The sequence below is a fragment of the Bubalus kerabau genome, chromosome X (genome assembly GCF_029407905.1).
Source record: "Bubalus kerabau isolate K-KA32 ecotype Philippines breed swamp buffalo chromosome X, PCC_UOA_SB_1v2, whole genome shotgun sequence".
NCBI classification, from domain to species: domain Eukaryota; kingdom Metazoa; phylum Chordata; class Mammalia; order Artiodactyla; family Bovidae; genus Bubalus; species Bubalus kerabau.
In genome coordinates, this window is record NC_073647.1 from 68,762,780 (window position 1) to 68,781,933 (window position 19,154).

General features: G+C 36.7%; 1 protein-coding gene across 4 annotated transcripts in view; it reads left to right on the forward strand.

The window, feature by feature from the left end:
• TBC1D8B (TBC1 domain family member 8B) overlaps window positions 1-19,154 on the forward strand; it is a 75,241-nt gene that overhangs the window by 35,546 nt on the left and 20,541 nt on the right. For 3 of the 4 annotated variants that reach the window (XM_055563188.1, XM_055563191.1, XM_055563189.1), the window contains exons 8-10: window positions 5,713-5,862; window positions 6,388-6,538; window positions 9,132-9,346. In XM_055563188.1, coding sequence (XP_055419163.1) covers window positions 5,713-5,862; window positions 6,388-6,538; window positions 9,132-9,346 — 516 coding nt within the window. The remainder of the gene's footprint in view (window positions 1-5,712; window positions 5,863-6,387; window positions 6,539-9,131; window positions 9,347-19,154) is intronic. The other variant, XM_055563190.1, reaches the window with a different exon arrangement.

Here is a 19,154-nt window from a genome sequence, read left to right on the forward strand (position 1 = left end):
TCCTTGTAGTCTGAGGGACTGTTGAGTCTTATCCAGCACCACAGTTTGAAAGCATTCATCGGCGCTCAGCCTTCTTTATGGTCCAACTCTCACATCCATACATGACTACTGGAAAAACCATAGCTTTGACCATATGGACTTTTGTCAGCAAAGTATTGTCTCTGCTTTTTAATATGCTGTCTAGGTTCGTCATAGCTTTCCTTCCAAAGAGCAAGTGTCTTTTAATTTCATGCTGTAGTCACCATCCACAGTGATTTTGGGGCCCAAGAAAATAGTCTTTCACTCTTTCTATTGTTTCCCCATCTATTTGCCATGAAGTGATGGGACCAGCTGCCACAATCCTAGTTTTATGAATGAGGGGTTGCCTTTTCCAAAATTTTATATAACATATGTATTCTTTTCAGACTGATTCCTTGGCAGTATGCATTTAAGTTTCCCCCATATCTTTTTGTGGTTTGATATCTCATTTTTTAAATTAAAAAATTCAACAGATACTTGTTAAACTTCAACTATGTGTGTAAGGAACTGCCAGGTTCTTTCCCTACCCTCAGATTTATTGTGATAATTGACAAATTGTGTAAGTTTAAGATGTATGATGTGATGATTTGATACACAGATATATTAAAATAGGCCTTAATATATCTGTGTATCAAATCATCACATCATACATCTCAAACTTATACAATTTATATGTCAATTAAATGATTACCACAGTAAAGTTATTTCACTTATCACCCACTCATGTAATTACAATTTTGTAGTTGTAGTGAAAACATTTAAATTCTACTCTCATAGCAACTTTCAGATATACAATATTGATAACTATAGTCATCATGCTGTAGATTAGAGTCCTAGGGTTTATTTCTCATATAAACTAGAAGTATGTACACATTAACCAACATCTCTTCATTTCCCCCTTTCCTAGCCCCTGCAAACCCCCATTCTACTCTGCTTCTGTAAAGCTGGCTATTTTAGATTCCACACGTAAGTGAGATCATACAGTATTTGTCTTTCTCTGTCCAGTTTATTTCACTTAGTGTAGTGCCCTTAATGTCTGTCAATGTTGTTGCACATTGCAAAACTTCCTTTTATGGCTGAATAATAATTTTTTGTTTATCTCTATACCACATTTTCTTTGTTGATTAATCTGTCAACAGTTAGGTTTGCCTTAGCTTTTGTGAACAATGCTGCAGTGAGCATATGGGATGCAGTTATCTCCTGAAGATAGTGACTTCATTTCCTTTGAATATATACTGAGAAGTGGGATTACTGAATCATGTGGTTGGTCTTTTTTTAAAAACTTTATTTATTTATATTTTTGGTTATGCTGGGTCTTCATTGCTATGCTCATCCTTTCTCTAGTGTCAGCAAGCAGGGGCTACTCTTCATTGAGGTACACGGGCTTCTCACTGTGGTGATTTCTCTGCTTCTCTTGTTGCGGAGCACAGGCTCTAGAGGACAGGCTCAGTAGTTGCTCTGCAGCATGCGGAATCTTCTCGGACCAGGGATCAAACCCATGTCCCCTTCCTATATTATATTGAGGCAGGCAGATTTTTAATCACTGTACCATCAGGGAGGTCCCCAAGTGGTAGTTCTAGTTTTAATTTTTTTGAGGAACCTTCATACATGTTTTCCATAGTGTGGCACCAATTTGCATCATCACAAACTGTGCTTGTGCTCTCTTTTTTTCCATATTCTTGCCAATACTTAACTCTTGTCTTTTGATAAAAGCCATTCTAACAAGTGTGTAGTTATATCTCATTTGTTTTTCTTGCTTAGTTTCTCTGGCCCGGATGTATGGCACTTTGTTGAATAGTAGTAGTGACAGTGGGCACCCTTTTCTTGTTCTTAATCTTAGAAAGCTTTTAACCTTTCACCATGGAGTATGATGTTTGCTTTGGGCTTGTCACACATAGCCTTTATTATATTGAGGTATGTTTCTCTGTATCCACTTTATTGAAAGTTTTTATTGTGAAAGGATGTTGAATATGTGTCAAATAATTTTTCTGCATCTGTTGAAATGATCATATGGTTTTTGTCTTTCATTCTATTCATTTTATTGATTTGTATATTTTGAACCATCCTTGCCTTCCAGAGATCGTAGTTGATCATGGTGTACGATCCTTCTAATGTGCTGTTGAATTCAGTTTGCCAGTATTTTGTTGAGAATTTTTGCATCTGTATTCATCACGGATTTTTGGCCTGTAGTTTTCTTTTCTTGTAGTGTTCCCATCTGGCTTTGGTTTCAGGGGACTGCTGGCCTTGTAAAAGAAGTTTGGGAGTGTTGACTCCTATTTAATTTTTTGGAAAAGTTTGAGGATTAGCATTAATTCTTCTTTACATATTTGACAGATTTCACCCATGAAGCCAGGGATTTTTGTTGTAATTGTTGGGAGATTTTGTATTGGATTCAGTTTCCTTACATATCATTGGTTAAGTTCAGATTTCCTATTTTTTATGATTATATCTTGGTAGATTGTATGTCTCTTGGAATTTGTGCATTTCTTCAGTGTCATCCCATTTATTGGCATATAATCAGTCATAGTAGTCCTTATGATCTTTTTAATTTCTGTGTCATCAGACAAAATCTCCTCTTTCATTTCTAATTTTGCTTGAATTCTCTTTTTTTCTTGGTAAATCTAGCTAAAGGTTTATCAGTTTTGTTTATCTTTAAAAAAAACCAGCTCTTAGTTGTGTTGATTGTTCATGTCTTTTTATTGCTGAAAAATATTCCATTTTTGGATATATTTGGATATATATAATATATGTATAATGGATATAGCAGTGTTTATCCATTCACCTATTGAAGGATACCTTAGTTGCGTCCAGGTTTTGGCAGTTATGAATAAAACTGCTATTAACATTCATGTGCAGATTTTTGTGTAGATGTAAGTTTTCAGCTTATTTGGGTATATCCCTTGGAGCACAGTTGCTGAATCATAAGGTAACCCTATGTTTAGCTTTATAAGAAACTGTCACACCATCTCTTAAAGTACTGTACTGCCTTGTATTCCCATCAGCAATGAGTTCTTGTTCCACATCTTCAGTAGCCCTTGGTGTTATCAGTATCCTGGATTTTAGCCATTTTAATAGGTATGAAATGGTATCTTACTCTTTAACTTTGCAGTTACCTAAAGATAAATGATATTGAGCATCTTTTCATATGATTGTCATCTTTTTATATATATATATATTTTGGGTGAGGTCTCTGCTTAGGTCTTTTGCCTACTTTTTAACCGAGTCCTTTATTTTTTTTTAAACAGTTTCCTTTAGTTCTTTGAATATATGTATAATAGCTGGTTTCCATTCTTAGTTTTAAAAAATCTAAGAAGTGAGGCCCTTCAGGGACATTTGTTGGTTGCCTTTTTTCGAAAAAAAATTCTTGTTTGTATTTAAAAAATAATTTAATTAATTAATGTTTTGGCTGTGCTAGGTCTTCGTTGCTGCAAGGGCTTTTCTGTAGTTGTGGCGTGCAGGGGCTGCTCTCTAATTGCAGTGTGTGGGTTTCTCATTGTGGCACAGGCTCAATAGTTGTGTTGCACAGGCTTAGTTGCTCCGCAGCATGTGGGATCTTCTTGGATCAGGGATCAAACCCATGTCTCCTGCATTGTCTTCTGTATCTCCTTTACCACTGAGCTACCAGGGAAGCCCCTTGTGTGTATTTTTTAAACCTGGCTTCTTCAGATCACCCCCTCAGTCATTATAAATCAGTGGTCAGCCAATGATGGGTCAGAGATGTCCTTAAATGCCTTGAACCATTAAGTTCTCCACCTTTTCCAAGGAGATCTTTGTGTAAAGGTATTCCTCATACTTTAGGCAGTTTATCAGTCAGCCTTAGTTTTCATTTCTTATTTCCAAGATCAGCCAGAGTTGAGTGACGCGGGCCTTCTCCTGTCCCATCTTGTTCCTGGGCAGGTTCACAGTCTTGTATACTCATGCATATTTTCAGATTCCAAAGAATATGTTGGAATCTTTCAAAGCTCCCTTATGGCCATCTTGTTTTCAAAGCCCTCCTTTAACATTTTAGCCAGGCTCTTGTTTGCTCCAAATTGAAATCATAGCCTTAGGCAGCTGTGACATCAGCAGATTGCTGTGGTTTTCTTATAATGCCCTGAGGAAAGTACTTTTTACAAAGATCTGAGCTCTGAATATGCAGGTCAGGAAGCAACAGTTAGAACTGGACATGGAACAACAGACTGGTTCCAAATAGGAAAAGGAGTACGTCAAGGCCGTATATTGTCACCCTGCTTATTTAACTTATATGCAGAGTACATCATGAGAAACGCTGGGCTGGAAGAAGCACAAGCTGGAATCAAGATTGCCGGGAGAAATATCAATAACCTCAGATATGCAGATGACACCACCCTGATGGCAGAAAGTGAAGAGGAACTAAAAAGCCTCTTGATGAAAGTGAAAGAGGAGAGTGAAAAAGTTGGCTTAAAGCTCAACATTCAAAAATGAAGATCATGGCATCTGGTCCCATCACTTCATGGGAAATAGATGGGGAAACAGTGTCAGACTTTATTTTGGGGGGCTCCAAAATGACTGCAGATGGTGATTGTGGCCATGAAATTAAAAGATGCTTACTCCTTGGAAGGAAAGTTATGACCAACCTAAACAGCATATTAAAAAGCAGAGACATTACTTTGCCAACAAAGGTCCGTCTAGTCAAGGCTATGGTTTTTCCTGTGGTCATGTATGGATGTGAGAGTTGGACTGTGAAGAAGGCTGAGCGCCGAAGAATTGATGCTTTTGAACTGTGGTGTTGGAGAAGACTCTTGAGAGTCCCTTGGACTGCAAGGAGATCCAACCAGTCCTTTCTGAAGGAGATCAGCCCTGGGATTTCTTTGGAAGGAATGATGCTAAAGCTGAAACTCCAGTACTTTGGCCACCTCATGTGAAGAGTTGACTCATTGGAAAAGACTCTGATGCTGGGAGGGATTGGGGGCAGGAGGAAAAGGGAACGACAGAGGATGAGATGGCTGGATGGCATCACTGACTCGATGGACGTGGGTTTGGGTGAACTCTGGGAGTTGGTGATGGACAGGGATGCCTGGCGTGCTGCAATTCATGGGGTCACAAAGAGTCGGACACGACTGAGCGACTGAACTGAACTGAACTGAACTGAGCTCAGAATAAAATCCAATGGTAACAACTCCCTGGGAATGGAGTTTTCTGGGTAGCTACTAATTTGGTGAAAATATTGACTGTGTTCTGGGGATGGGGCTTTTAATGAACCTCCAAAAGATCCATTGGCTGTGATAGTTCTGACTTTCATGACTACTATACCTTTGAACTTGGAAGGGAGGGAGGATGGGAATAACTTGAAGTTAAAACGTAACAGACTGGTGTTCTTACTGAGGTTCAATAGTTTTTTTTTTTTTTTCTTTAATTGATACTTTTCAGTTCATTCTGTACCTTTGGTTAATTTCCGGTGTTCTGAACTGTTTTTTGCTTTTTAATATTTTGCCAGTATTTGTTTGCCCATATAGAGGAATTGATTCACTAAGGTCCTGAGTTTGATGTTCTTGACATTGGTTTGTTGACATCTCTAATTTTGATAGAAAAACAATGTTCTTCTGAGACATTGCATTAATATTTATTATGTATATAAATCGTGGTTCTTAAATGACAGATAAAACATTAGCACTTTTTCCTCTTGCAGAAACTTTTAGGCACACATTTGGGACAATTATATTCCTTCTTTTCCAGGTTCCTGTTAGTTCTGATTCTATAGACCCATCTGATGATACCGAGGTACAGTCTTTGACATGTCAGAGAGAATGCAGCAAAACTGTGAACACTGAAGCTTTAATGACAGTATTTCACCCTCAGAATTTGGAGACCCTTGATTCCAAAATGGTAGGAAAACAAAATATTTAAATCTGTGGATTGAAACAATTGATTAAAAATAAAAATATTAGACTAGAAGGTATTGCAACTGAAAATTCTTCTTTTAGGGCTAGAAAAGATTTTTTAGCAGATACAAAATACGACTATTATCTAGAATTAAGATGAAAGTTGAATCTTGGGTTTTATTTGCATAGATTTCTGACAGTCAATCCTAATTGGAGTGATTGGTGAGAATGATGGTTCAAAGTTTTACCTCCTAAGTGTCCTGATTTTCCCATTTTAACGTGAGTTTAGCTAAGAACTAAAATAGTAAATTAAAGCTGTTATGCTCACATGGGTTTAGAAGATTTTTGTGATGACAGTGTTCCAGTGGTTAGCCCATCTGTGAATACCGATTTTGACTTTCTGTGTTCTTATTTTCCATAGGTATTGTTTTTTGGTGAAGAAAGTTGTCAAGTTATTTGAAACTTAATTTCAAATTAAGTTAGTTTCTCATCATGTTTAATTGTTTTGATTTTTTTGTTGTTGTTATAGTTGAAAGAAAAGATGAAGGAACAGTCCTGGAACATTCTATTTTCAGAATGTGGACGTGGTGTTAGCATGTTTCGGACCAAAAAGACTCGAGATCTGGTTGTAAGAGGGATTCCAGAGACCTTAAGAGGAGAGCTCTGGATGCTTTTTTCAGGTATTCCACTTACTCACTTTATTCATTTAACAGACATTAACTATGCCCCAATAAAAATAATTACAAAGATGGCTAGAACAAAGTCTTACTCATCATCCCATCATGAGTTCAGACTAGTCAAAGAGAGTACAATAATTACATGTACTTACCTTTATATACACACATCCATTGCCTGAGCAGATAAGTTTATGAGGCAATATATAGCTAACTGCAAGGGATGGAATGGGAACCTCTAGTGTCAGAGGAAAGTTAAGGGGAAATGACATTTCATGAAAATGTTACTCTTTTGGATAAGATTGGTGTCCTGATGTTAGAGGTTTTAGTGTGAAGCTTTTCCTTTTTTTAATTTATTTTTTGTTGAAGGATAATTGCTTTATAGAATTTTGCTGTTTTCTGTCAAACCTCAACATGAATCAGCCATAGGTATATATATATCCCCTTCCTTTTGAAACTCCCTCCCATCTCCCTCCCCATCCCACCCCTCTAGGTTGATACAGAGCCCCTGTTTGAGTTTCCTGAGCCATACAGCAAATTCCCATTGGCTATCTATTTTACATATGGTAATGTAAGTTTCCATGTTACTCTTTCCATACATTTCACCCTCTCCTCCCCTTTCCCTATGTCCATTAGACCATTCTCTATGTCTCTTTCTGCATTGTTGCCCTGTGAATAAATTCTTAAATACCGTTTTTCTAGATTCCATATATATATATTTTAGAATACGGTATTTATCTTTCTCTTTCTGACTCACTTCACTCTGTATAATAGGTTCTAAGTTCATCCATCTCATTAGAACTGACTCAAATGTGTTCCTTTTAATGGCTGAGTAATATTCCATTGTGAATATGTACCACAGCTTCTTTATCCGTTCATTTGTCAATGGACATCTAGGTTGCTTCCATGTTCTAGCTATTGTAAATAGTGCTACAGTGAACAATGGGAAACATGTGTCTCTTTCAATTTTGGTTTCCTCACAGTATAGGCCTAGAAGTGGGATTGCTGGGTCGTATGGTGGTTTTATTCCTAGTTTTTTAAGGAATCTCCATATTGTCTTCCATAGTGGCTATATCAACATACATTCCCACCAACAGTACAAGAGCATTCCCTTTTTCTCCACACTCTCTCCAGCATTTATTGCTTGTAGACTTTTTGATGATGGCCATTCTGACCAGTATGAGGTGATTTCTCATTGTAGTTTTGATTTGCATTTCTCTAATAATGAGTGATGTTGAGCATCTTTTCATGTATTAGCCATCTGTATGTTTTCTTTGGAGAAATTTCTGTTTAGGTCTTTTTCCCACTTTTTGAATGTGTTGTTTGTTTTTCTGGTATTGAGTTGTATGAGCTGCTTGTATATTTTGGAGATTAATCCTTTGTCAGTTGTTTCATTTGCTATTATTTTCTCCCATTCTGAGAGCTGTCTTTTTGCTATGCGAAAGCTTTTAAGTTTAAACAGGTCCCATTTGTTTACTTTTGTTTTTATTTCCATTACTCTAGGAGGTGTGTTATAGAGGATCTTGCTTTGATTTATGTCATCGAGTGTTCTGCCTATGTTTTCCTCTAAGAGTATTATGGTTTCTGATCTTACATTTAGGTCTAGAATCCATTTTGAGTTTATCTTTGTGTATGGTATTAGGAGGTATTCTAATTTCATTCTTTAACATGTAGCTGTCCAGTTTTCCCAGCACCATTTATTGAAGAGGCTGTGCTCCATTGTATACTCTTGCCTCCTTTGTCAAAAATAAGGTACCCATAGGTGCATGGGTTTATCTCTGGGCTTTCTATCTTGTTCCATTGGTCTATGTTTCTGTTTCTGTGCTAGTACCATGCTGTCTTGATGACTGTAGCTTTGTAGTATAATCTGAAGTCAGGAATGTTGATTATTCCAACTCCATTCTTCTTTCTCAAGACTGCTTTGGCTATTTGGGGTCTTTTGTGTTTCCATATGAATTGTGAAATTTTTTGTTCTATTTCTGTGAAAAAAGCCATTGATAATTTGATAGGAATTACATTGCATCTGTAGATTGCATTTGGTAGTATAGTCATTTTCACAATATTGATTCTTCCTACCCTGGAACATGCAATATCTGTTTATGTCATCTTTGATTTCTTTCATTAGTGTCTTATAATTTTCTATGTACAGTTCTTAGACAAGTTTATTCCTAGATATTTTATTATTTTTGTTGCAGTGGCGAATAGGATTGATTCCTTAATCTCTCTTTCTGATTTTTCATTGTTAGTATATAGAAATGCAAGTGATTTCTGTGTATTGATTCTGTATCCTGAAACTTTGCTAAATTCACTGATTAGCTCTAGTAATGTTCTGATACTATCTTTAGGGTTCTGATACTATCTTTAGTATCATGTCATCTGCAAACAGTGAGAGCTTTACTTCTTTTCTGATCCGGATTCCTTTAATTTCTTTTTATTTTCTGATTGCTGTATAGTGTGAAGCTTTTCATTTTGTTTGTACTCAGATAACACTTGAGCATAGAGCTAAATTTAAAAGCAATCCAGTTCTTCATGTATATATGCAAGTTGTAGCTTTTTTATATTCCTCTTCTTTTGTGTGTCAATGTAATCATCTATACAGGTGCTGTTAATGACATGGCTGCTAATCCTGGCTATTATGCTGAAGTGGTTGAGCAGTCCTTAGGGACCTGCAACTTGGCTACTGAAGAAATTGAACGTGATTTGCGTCGCTCCCTGCCTGAGCATCCAGCCTTTCAGAGTGACACTGGTATATCTGCTCTGAGGCGGGTACTTACTGCTTATGCATTCAGAAATCCCAAAATTGGATACTGCCAGGTATGCTGTCATTATGAACTCAACTATTTACATGTTCCAAATGATAAAATCACATCAAATCCAACTCTACTAATAAGAACAGAGATTGGGCTGCGATTGATAGTGGATATTATTAATCTAAGAATGGTAGTAGAAGTATTTAGAATTGATATTCTATTATTTCATTTCTCTTTTATATTTAACAAATATTTATTGAATTCCTGCCCTGTGAAAGATACTGTGCTGGTACTCAGGACTACATAAAGCTGAATCAGATAAGAATCCTCCCCTTAAAAATATTTGGACTGGCAGGTATTAAAACAGATTCATTGACAAATGAAAAACAAATGAGACAGTTTATTAGAGAATATTAAGTCTCACCAGGATTCATAAAAGGAATAAGTTGGAGGAACAGAAAAGACTTCATGGAAAAAGTGGCACTTGTAGGTCTTGAAATCCGTGAATTTTGGATATATGGAGAAGGAATGAAAGACCATTCTAGATGAAGGGATTGGTGTAACCAGGCACAGATAGAGGTAAATATGGAATATATGTAGGACCATGTTCTGTTTTGGAGAAAGAAATGGCAACCCCCTCCAGTATCCTTGCCTGGAAAATCCCATGGACCAAGGAGCCTGGTGGGCTGCAGTCCATGGGGTCACAAAGAGTTGGGCACGACTGAGTGACTAACGGACAGATGTTCTATTTAGTAGAAGTGTAGAGTTAATGAAATGAAGTAACTGGGCAATTGGGCGGTGGAGGAGGGATCAATAAGGTAGATTGGGATAAGTCAGGAGTTTGATTTTACTTTGTAGACAGTGGAGAAATCATTGAAAAAAATCCTTTAGGAGGACACTAAAGGGTATGCTTGACTGCTAACCAATAATTTCAAACAGATAATTGCTCAAACACAGAAGTTTACTTAAAAGATTAAACAGTTCCTTTAACAGAGCAAGTTTTCAGGTCAGTAGGTAGTTCTACTTCGTGTGATTATTCAGAGGTATAGGATGACAACAGGCTCTGTCATCTTCAAAACATGCCTTCCACGGTGCTCTTTCATTGCCATTACTACTCACAGGAAGAAGGGAGAGAGCATAGAGAAATAATTACAGGAAATTATTTTGTCCAGGCCCACATATTATTGGAGGATCTTGGTCTCAGGCAACACATATTTATAAAGAAGTCTGCAAAAATCCAGCATGATTACACACACGTACATCCAGATACTATGGGAGAAAGGGAGACTGGATTATGGTGACTAGCTAGTACTCTTAGCCACACATTTATTTATAATGAAGGCTCATCCAGTACTCATCACAATGAATGGAAATGGACCAAGTTTCATCTCGGTGAAATTTGAGAATTCCAAAAGTGAAAAAATCTTTAAACTTTTTAAAGTGAAAATCTTTAAACTTCCCAGAGAAGGGAGAAATACATCACCAGAAAGGAAACAAAATTAGAATGTCACCAGACTCCTCAGCAGTAACTCTTAAGGTAGTAAACAGTGAAATGATGCCTTTAAATCTTGAGGAAAAAATCTTTAACTTGGTATTCTATATTTAATCAAATGGTCAATTCGATGTCAAATGCAAGCATTTAAAACATTTTTCTTCCATGTATCCTTTCTTAAGAAGCTACTGGAATGTATGATTTTATAAAATAAGTTGTGTGCCTGCTTGTGTACTCAGTTGTGTCTGACTCTTTGCAACCCCATGGATTGTAGCCCATCAGGCTCCTCTGTCCATGGAATTCTCCAGGCAAGAATACTGGAGTGGGTTGCCATGCCCTCCTCCAGGGGATCTTCCTGACCCAGGGATTGAACACATGTCTCCAGTGTCTCCTGCATTGGCAGGTGGATTCTTTACCACTGACTCCACCTGAAGAAGCCTACAAAATAAGCTGAGGAGGATGAAAAAAGGAAGAGATGATTCTCAGAAAGAGGACATCAACCTAGGAAAGGAACTGAAGGAAACATGCCTTGAGAGCAGCTACTAAAGATTGAAGCAAGAGGCTAGATAGTTCTGTGAAGAAACCAAAAGAAAATTTGAATCAGTACATACTCATATGTTCAGAGTGGCTCAGTGGTCAAGAATCCACCTGCCAGTTTGTGAGACATAAGTTCAGTCCTTGGATTGAGAAGATCCTCTAAAAAAGGAAATGGCATCCCACTCCTGTATTTTTGCCTGGGAAATCCCATGGATACAGGAGCATGGTGAGCTATAGTACACGGGGGCGCAAAAGATTTGGACACAACTTAACGACTAAACAACAACAACAACAAACCATTATGACTACATATCAATCCTATCTATCCATTGAAACTTATCAGTAGAGAGGAAAGTTTGAAAAGTAATTTAAGTGAATGGGTTGTCTAAATGACAAGTATTTAGCCTGTTTTAGGGTCCCTGAAAGGTAAAAAAAGAAGCATAATGCTTCTTTTCTCAAAGAGCTTACACTCACAAAGCCTGAGATTATCTGTATGCAGTAGTTTAGAGGCAGCTTCAAAGTAGGCATTACTCGATTTTTTACTTCTAAAAAATGAAAGCAAAGTTAGAAACTTGGAGGGCCAGAGGAAAGTTACTGAGTTAGGTAACACTATGAGCACTGTCATTCAGGTGAAAATAAGTTGGCCATGGAGGTCAGACTGGATAGGTTCATGTTGGACTCAAGAAGTAAGTAAGTTTGTGTGAAGCAAGATCGTGGTGAATCTTTTAAGTTTGGGAAAAGTTTGAATTTAATATGGTAAGCAGGTTTTATTGCTTGTTATCAAAAACCCAGGTGAACAATACTAACTCATTATGTCTGGCTGACTGGCTTTATCTCTTCTTTATCATCTTTAAATTTTGTTTATCTTGTTGTTGTTGAGTTGTAATGATTCTTTATATATTTTGGATACTAATCCTTTATCAAATATAGTAGTTGCAATTTTTTCTTCTATTCCATGGATTGTTCATTTTCTTAATGGTACTCTTTGAAGCACCAAAGTTTTAATATTTATTTTTATGTTTTTCTTTTGTTGTGTGTGCTTTTGATGTCATATCTAAGAAGCCATTGCCTAAGCCAAGGTTAAAAAGATTTATTCCTATGTTTTCTTCTAAGGGTTTTATAGTTTTAATGCTAAAATTTAGGTTTCTGGACCCTTTTGTGTTAATTTTCATGTGTAGTGTATAGAAAAGGTTCAGCTTCATTCTTTTACTTGTGAATAGCCAGTTGTCCCAGTGCCATTAGTTGAAAAAAAACCAATCTTTTACTCACTAAATTGCCTTGGTACCCTGCTGAAAATCAATTGACTATAAATGTTAGGGCTTATTTCTTGACTCAAAATTCTGTTCTATTGATTTATGTTTCTGTTCTTATGCCAATATCATACTGTCTTTTTTACTGCAGCTGTGTAGTAACTTTTGAAATGGGGAAATTTGAGTCCTTTAACTATTTTTCCAAAAATTATTTTGGCTTTTTTAGATCTCTTGCATTTCCTTATGAATTTTAGGATCTGTTTGACAATTTCTGAAGAAAGCAAAAAAAATCCTGGTCTTCTAACCATGAACACAGGATTTTTTTCTTTTCCCATTTAATTCTTTTTAGATTTTATTCAAGGTTGTTTTGTAGTTTCCTATGTGGAAGGCTCTAGATTCTTACTTCCTTTGTTAATTTTATTTCTAAATTTTTTATTCTTTTTGACATTACAATAAATGGAATTGTTTTCTTGATTTTATTTTTGGATTGCTCATTTGCCACTATATAGAAATACAGTTGATTTTTGTATATATTGATTTTGTATCCTGTAATCTTGCTGAGCTTATTAGTTCTAGTGGAGTCTTTTTTTTTTTTTTTCTTTTGTGGATTCCTTACTTAGGATTTTCTGTATACAAGATCATGGAATCTGAATAGTGAATATTTTTACTTCTTCCATTCCAACCTAGATGTCTTTTTCCCCTCTTTTTCTTGCCTGGTTGACTTGGCTATAACCTTCAGGTACAATGTTAAAGAAAAGTGGTGAGAATGCGTATTCCTTTCTTGTTATTTATCTTAAAAGGAAGCAATCAGTCTTTCATCATTAAGTAGATGTTAGATGTGGGCGTTTTATAGATTATGTTTATCATGTTGTGGAAGTTCCCTTATATTCCTAGTTCATTAAGTGTCTTTATCATGAAAGGGTAGTGGATTTTAAGTAATTTTCTGTGTCTGTTGAGATAATCATGTGACTTTCCCCCTTTATTTTAGTAATATCATTGTTGACCTGAAACAAATAGACGACCAGATATTTCTTCAGCAAAGATGGGTTTATTTAGGATGAGCATAGAACTGGCGGTTTGGGGTCTACAACCATGGTGAGCCATTGGCAAGTCCCCTCATGCCAAGGGGAGGAGAAAACTTTTATAGAGAAGAAAAGAAAGTTGGAAGGGCTATAGTAAACTAAGAGTCCATAGCTTTACATTGGCCTTGTCAGGAAAGAAAAGTCTTCCTGTTAGTCTCTGCTGTAGTTGCAGGGCATGAGAGCGCCCCCTTCTGGTCTCCAAACTATTTAATTGAAGTTTCCATTTGTTAATTTTTTACATCGTGTATTACTTTTGTTGTCATGTTTCACCACACTTGTATTGCCAGGGTAAATCTTACTGGGTCATTATGTGTAATCCTTTTTTATAGGCTATTGTGTTCGATTTTCTAGTATTTTGTTGGAGATTTTTGCATTTATATTCATAAAATGTATTGATAATTTTCTTGTGATGTCTTTGTCTGGTTTTAGTGTCAGGGCATGTCAGGGTGTCAAAAGAATTGGGCTTCCCAGGTGGCGGCTAGTGGTAAAGAACCAACCTGCCAATGCAGGAGACATAAGAGATGGCAGGTTTGATCCCAGAGTCAGGAAGATCCCCTGGAAAAAAGATTGGCAACCCACTCCAATATTCTTGCCTGGAGAATGCCCATGGACAGAGGAACCTGACAGACTATAGTCCATCGGGTTGCAAAGAGTCAAACATGACTGAAGTGACTTAGCATGCATGTACGCACGTCAAAGAATGAGCTTGGTAATGTTTCTTGCCCTCCCATTTGGTGTTAATCCTTCTTTAAATTGTGATAGAATTGGCCAATGAAACTATCTGTTCCTAGAGTTTTTTTGTAGAAAGTTTTTTTTTTTATTATTAGTTCAATATCTTTACTTGTAATAAGTGTTGTCAGATTTTTCAGTTTCTTCTTGAGTTGGTCTTGGTTTTTCTAGGAAATTGTCCATTTTATCTAGGTTGTCTAATTTGTTAGCATAGTTATTCCTTGTATTCCCTTAATAATCCTTTTTATTTCTGTTAACATTGGTAGTAATGTTCTCTATTTCTTGATTTTAATTTGAGTCAGTCTCTCTTTCTATTTTTTGTCTTTTTGGTTAGGTTACCTAAAGGTATTTCAGGTTTTTAAATCTTTCTAAAGAACCAGCTTTTGATTTGGTTGAGTTTTCCCTATTTTTTTCTATTCTTTATCACTTCCTGTTTGTGCAGAGCCTCAAGATTAGCCAGAGATAAGAGCTTAGGGCTTTTTCTGTTCTTTCCTGAATGTGCCTACAGCTCTGGGCAGGCATAAAACCATATCATGCATTTGGTCTTCTAGATTCCCAGGAATAAATTAGAGCTTTCCAAAGTCCCCCATGGATGTCTCATTCTCCAGCTTTTCATTTTCACCCCTTATTAGCCTGTTGTTTGGCCCAGTTGTTACCATTACCTCAGGAAGCCACACGTTCAGCAACTGCTTCTGATTTTTTAAAAGAAAGGTTGTTTGCCTTGGGTAAGCTCTGTGTTGGGTCAAATAAAGACAGCCTTGTGAGTGCAGTTTTCTAGGGAATGACCAGATAGGTCAAATAATGACAGTTCACTGGGAATGGGATGTTGGAGGCACTTGAGCCCCATTGTGTTTCCTCCCATGGCTGCTAGGTGCTGCTTTTCACCATGATTCCTGAGTGTTGGTTTTTCAGGCTTCTGTGAAGCTCAGGAGGGGTGGGACTTGGACAATTTAAAATGCCACAGGGTTCACTGTTTTTTTTGAGATTCAGCCATTTTATTAACTAATGCTTCCTGACTTGCTGTAAGCTTTTGGTGAACTTTCAAAGTTCTGAAAATTGATTTTGATGATTTTTGCTAGTGTTCTTACTGCTTTTACCAAGGAAAGCTTTTTTCAGAGGGCCTTACTCTGCTATTTTCACTGATGCTGCTCCCATTATGGCTTCTTGAACAGGAAAGTGATAGAGTGAAAACTGAACTTGAAGTCAGATATTGCTCCAGATCTGACAAAGATTGATATACTTAATATACAAATCTATAAGAAAAGTACTGAGTTATAAAAATGAGCAATGGACATGAAAAGATAGTCACAGATAAAAAATACAGATAATAAAGTTTAAAAAAAAAAAGGTTCAATCTCAAAGAAAGTAAAATTCAAACCATGACATACTATTTTCACTATCAAATCAGCAAAGACAGTTATAATTGTCACAGTTCTTAGTATTGGCAAAGGCACAGGGAAGGAAACATTCAAATACTATAAGTCAGGAATATAAATTGGTACAGTCTTTCTAGAATACAATTTGGCAGTAATATCAAGTCATTTAAAAATAATATTAATTGACCAAATAATTTAATTTCTATGTATCTTTACTGAGAAAATAGTAAACCACTTGGAGATACATATGGAGATATTCATTAACAGTGTTTTATATATAATACTGAAATGCTAAAATCAGCCTAGATGTCCAATAATAGAATAGCTAAATCATTTATAGTATATTACACTTATTAGATTTTTTACAGTCATTAAAATACTATTTTAGAAGAGCTATTTGATGATTTGATGGCATTGAAAATGTATAATGTTAAGTAAAAAAAACAAACTTTAATATACAGTTTGGTCTAAATTTTAGAAGGGGAAAAAGAAAATAAAAACACAGAAAAAAGTACATCAACTGGCTAGGTAGGATGCAAGAGGTTTGATATTCTTCACACCTTTCCATTCTTTCCAGATTCTATACATTATATTACCTTTATAATAGGGGCTATGACCAAATGTTATATAAAAGTAATGATCTGACATTAGTATGGAAGATAGATTAGAAGGAGAAAGTTAGGGTGGTAGTGAGAATGGAGAGGTTAAAGCAAATTTAAAAGACATTTTAGGAATTCCCTGGTTGTCCAGTGGTTAGAGCTCTGCAGTCCAACTGTAGGGGGCACAGGTTCAATACCTGATGGGGGAAGTAAGATCCCACATGCCATGTGGTGCAGCCAGAAAAATAAATACATAAAAATAAAAGACTTCTTATAAGAAGAAACTCTAGAATGTGAAGACAAATTGGATGTGGTAGATAAAGGGTTTCTAGCATGATCAAAATTAAGGTAGCAAAGAAAATGTTATTTAATAGAAGAAAGAAAATTTAGTTTTAGACACAATTGAGAATGACATTTAAGGGATGTTACCTTGTGGATGGATGAAAATACAGATGAGGTTTGTTTTTCCAATCTTAATATGTCCTCAGTTCAGTTCAGTTCAGTTGCTCAGTCATGTCCAACTCTGCAACCCCATGAATTGCAGCACGCCAAGCATCCCTGTCCATCAACAGCTCCTGGAGTTTACTCAAACTCATGTCCATTGAGTCGGTGATGCCATCCAACCATCTCATCCTCTGTCGTCCCCGTCTCCTCCCACCTTCAATCTTCCCAGCATCAGGGTCTTTTCAAATGAGTCAGTTCTTTGCATCAGGTGGCCAAAGTATTGGAGTTTCGGCTTCAACATCAGCCCTTCCAATGAATATTCAGGACTGATGTCCTTTAGGATGGACTGGTTGGATCTCCTTGCAGTCCAAGGGGCTCTCAAGAGTCTTCTCCTACACCACATTTCAAAAGCATCAATTCTTCAGCCCTCAGCTTTCTTTATAGTGCAACTCTCACATCCATACATGACCACTGGGAAAACCATAGCCTTGACTAGGTGGACCTTTGTTGGCAAAGTAATGTCTCTGCTTTTTAATATGCTGTTTAGGTTGGTCATAACTTTCCTTCCAAGGAGTAAGCCTATTTTAATTTCATGGCTGCAGTCACCATCTGCAGTGATTTTGGAGCCCAAGAAAATAAAGTCTGTCAGTATTTCCACTGTTTCCCATCTATTTCCCATGAAGTGATGGGACCAGATGCCATGATCTTTGTTTTTTGAATGTTGAGTTTTAAGCCAACCTTTTCACTTTTCTCTTTCATTTTCATCAAGAGGCTCTTTAGTTCTTCCTCGCTTTCTGCCATCAGGGTGGTGTCATCTGCATATCTGAGGTTATTGATATTTCTCCCGGCAATCTTGATTCCAGCTTGTGCTTCTTCCAGCCCAGCGTTTCTCATGATGTACTCTGCATATAAGTTAAATAAGCAGGGTGACAATATACAGCCTTGACGTACTCCTTTTCCTATTTGGAACCAGTCTGTTGTTCCATGTCCAGTTCTAACTGTTGCTTCCTGACCTGCATACAGATTTCTCAAGAGGCAGGTCAGGTGAAGAATTTTGAAGAATTTTCCTGAAAAATTTTCCACAGTTTGTTGTAATCCACATAGTCAGAGGTTTAGCATAGTCAATGAAGCAGAAGTAGATGTTTTTCTGAAATTCCCTTCCTTTTTCTATGATCCAATGGATAGTGGCAATTTGATCTCTGGTTCCTCTGCCTTTGCTAAATTCAGCTTGAACATCTGGAAGTTCACGGTTCATGTATTGCTGAAGCCTGGCTTGGAGAATTTTGAGCATTACTTTGCTAGCGTGTGAGATGAGTGCAATTGTGCTGCAGTTTGAGCATTCTTTGGCATTGCCTTTCTTTGGGATTGCAATAAAAAGTGACCTTTTCCAGTCCTGTGGCCACTGCTGAGTTTTCCAAATTTGCTGGCATATTGAATGCAGCACTTTCACAGCATCATCTTCTAGGATTTGAAATAGCTCAGCTGCAATTCTATCATCTCCATTAGCTTTGTTCATAATGATGCTTCCTAAGGCCCACTTGACTTCACATTCCAGGATGTCTGGCTCTAGGTGAGTGATCACACCATCGTGATTATCTGGATTGTGAAGATCTTTTTTGTACAATTCTTCTGTGTATTCTTGCCACCTCTTCTTAATATCTTCTGCTTCAGTTAGGTCCATACCATTTCTGTCCTTTATTGTGCCCATCTTTGCATGAAATGTTCCCTTGGTATCTCTAATTTTCTGGAAGAGATCTCTAGTCTTTCCCATTCACTTGTTTTCTTCTATTTCTTTGCATTGATCACTGAGGAAGGCTTTCTTCTCTCTCCTTGCTATTGTTTGGAACTCTGCATTTAAATGGGTATATCTTTCCTTTTCTCCTTTGCTTTTTGTTTCTCTTATTTTCACAGCTATTTGTAAGGCCTCCTCAGACAACCATTTTGCTTTTTTGCATTTCTTTTTCTTGCAGATGGTCTTGATTCCTGTCTCCTGAACAAGATCATGAATCTCCATCCATAGTTTTTTAGGCACTATGTCTATCAGATCTAATCCCTTGAATCTATTTCTCACTTCCACTGTAGAACTGCACAGGATTTGATTTAGGTCATACCTGAATGGTCTAGTGGTTTTTCCTACTTTCTTCAATTTAAGTCTGAATTTGGCAATGATCTGAGAATGTATGTATTTTTTAAGACTTGTGATAATTTATACTTTTTACTCATTGAAATTAGTCTAAATTACAGAGGTTTTACTTAACTGTGTTCTATGTTCATGATATTACTATTTGATTTTCCTGAAATTTACCGTGTAAAATAACTGATTAGCAAATGATAGACTGACTTCAACTTGTTTTGCTTTGGAC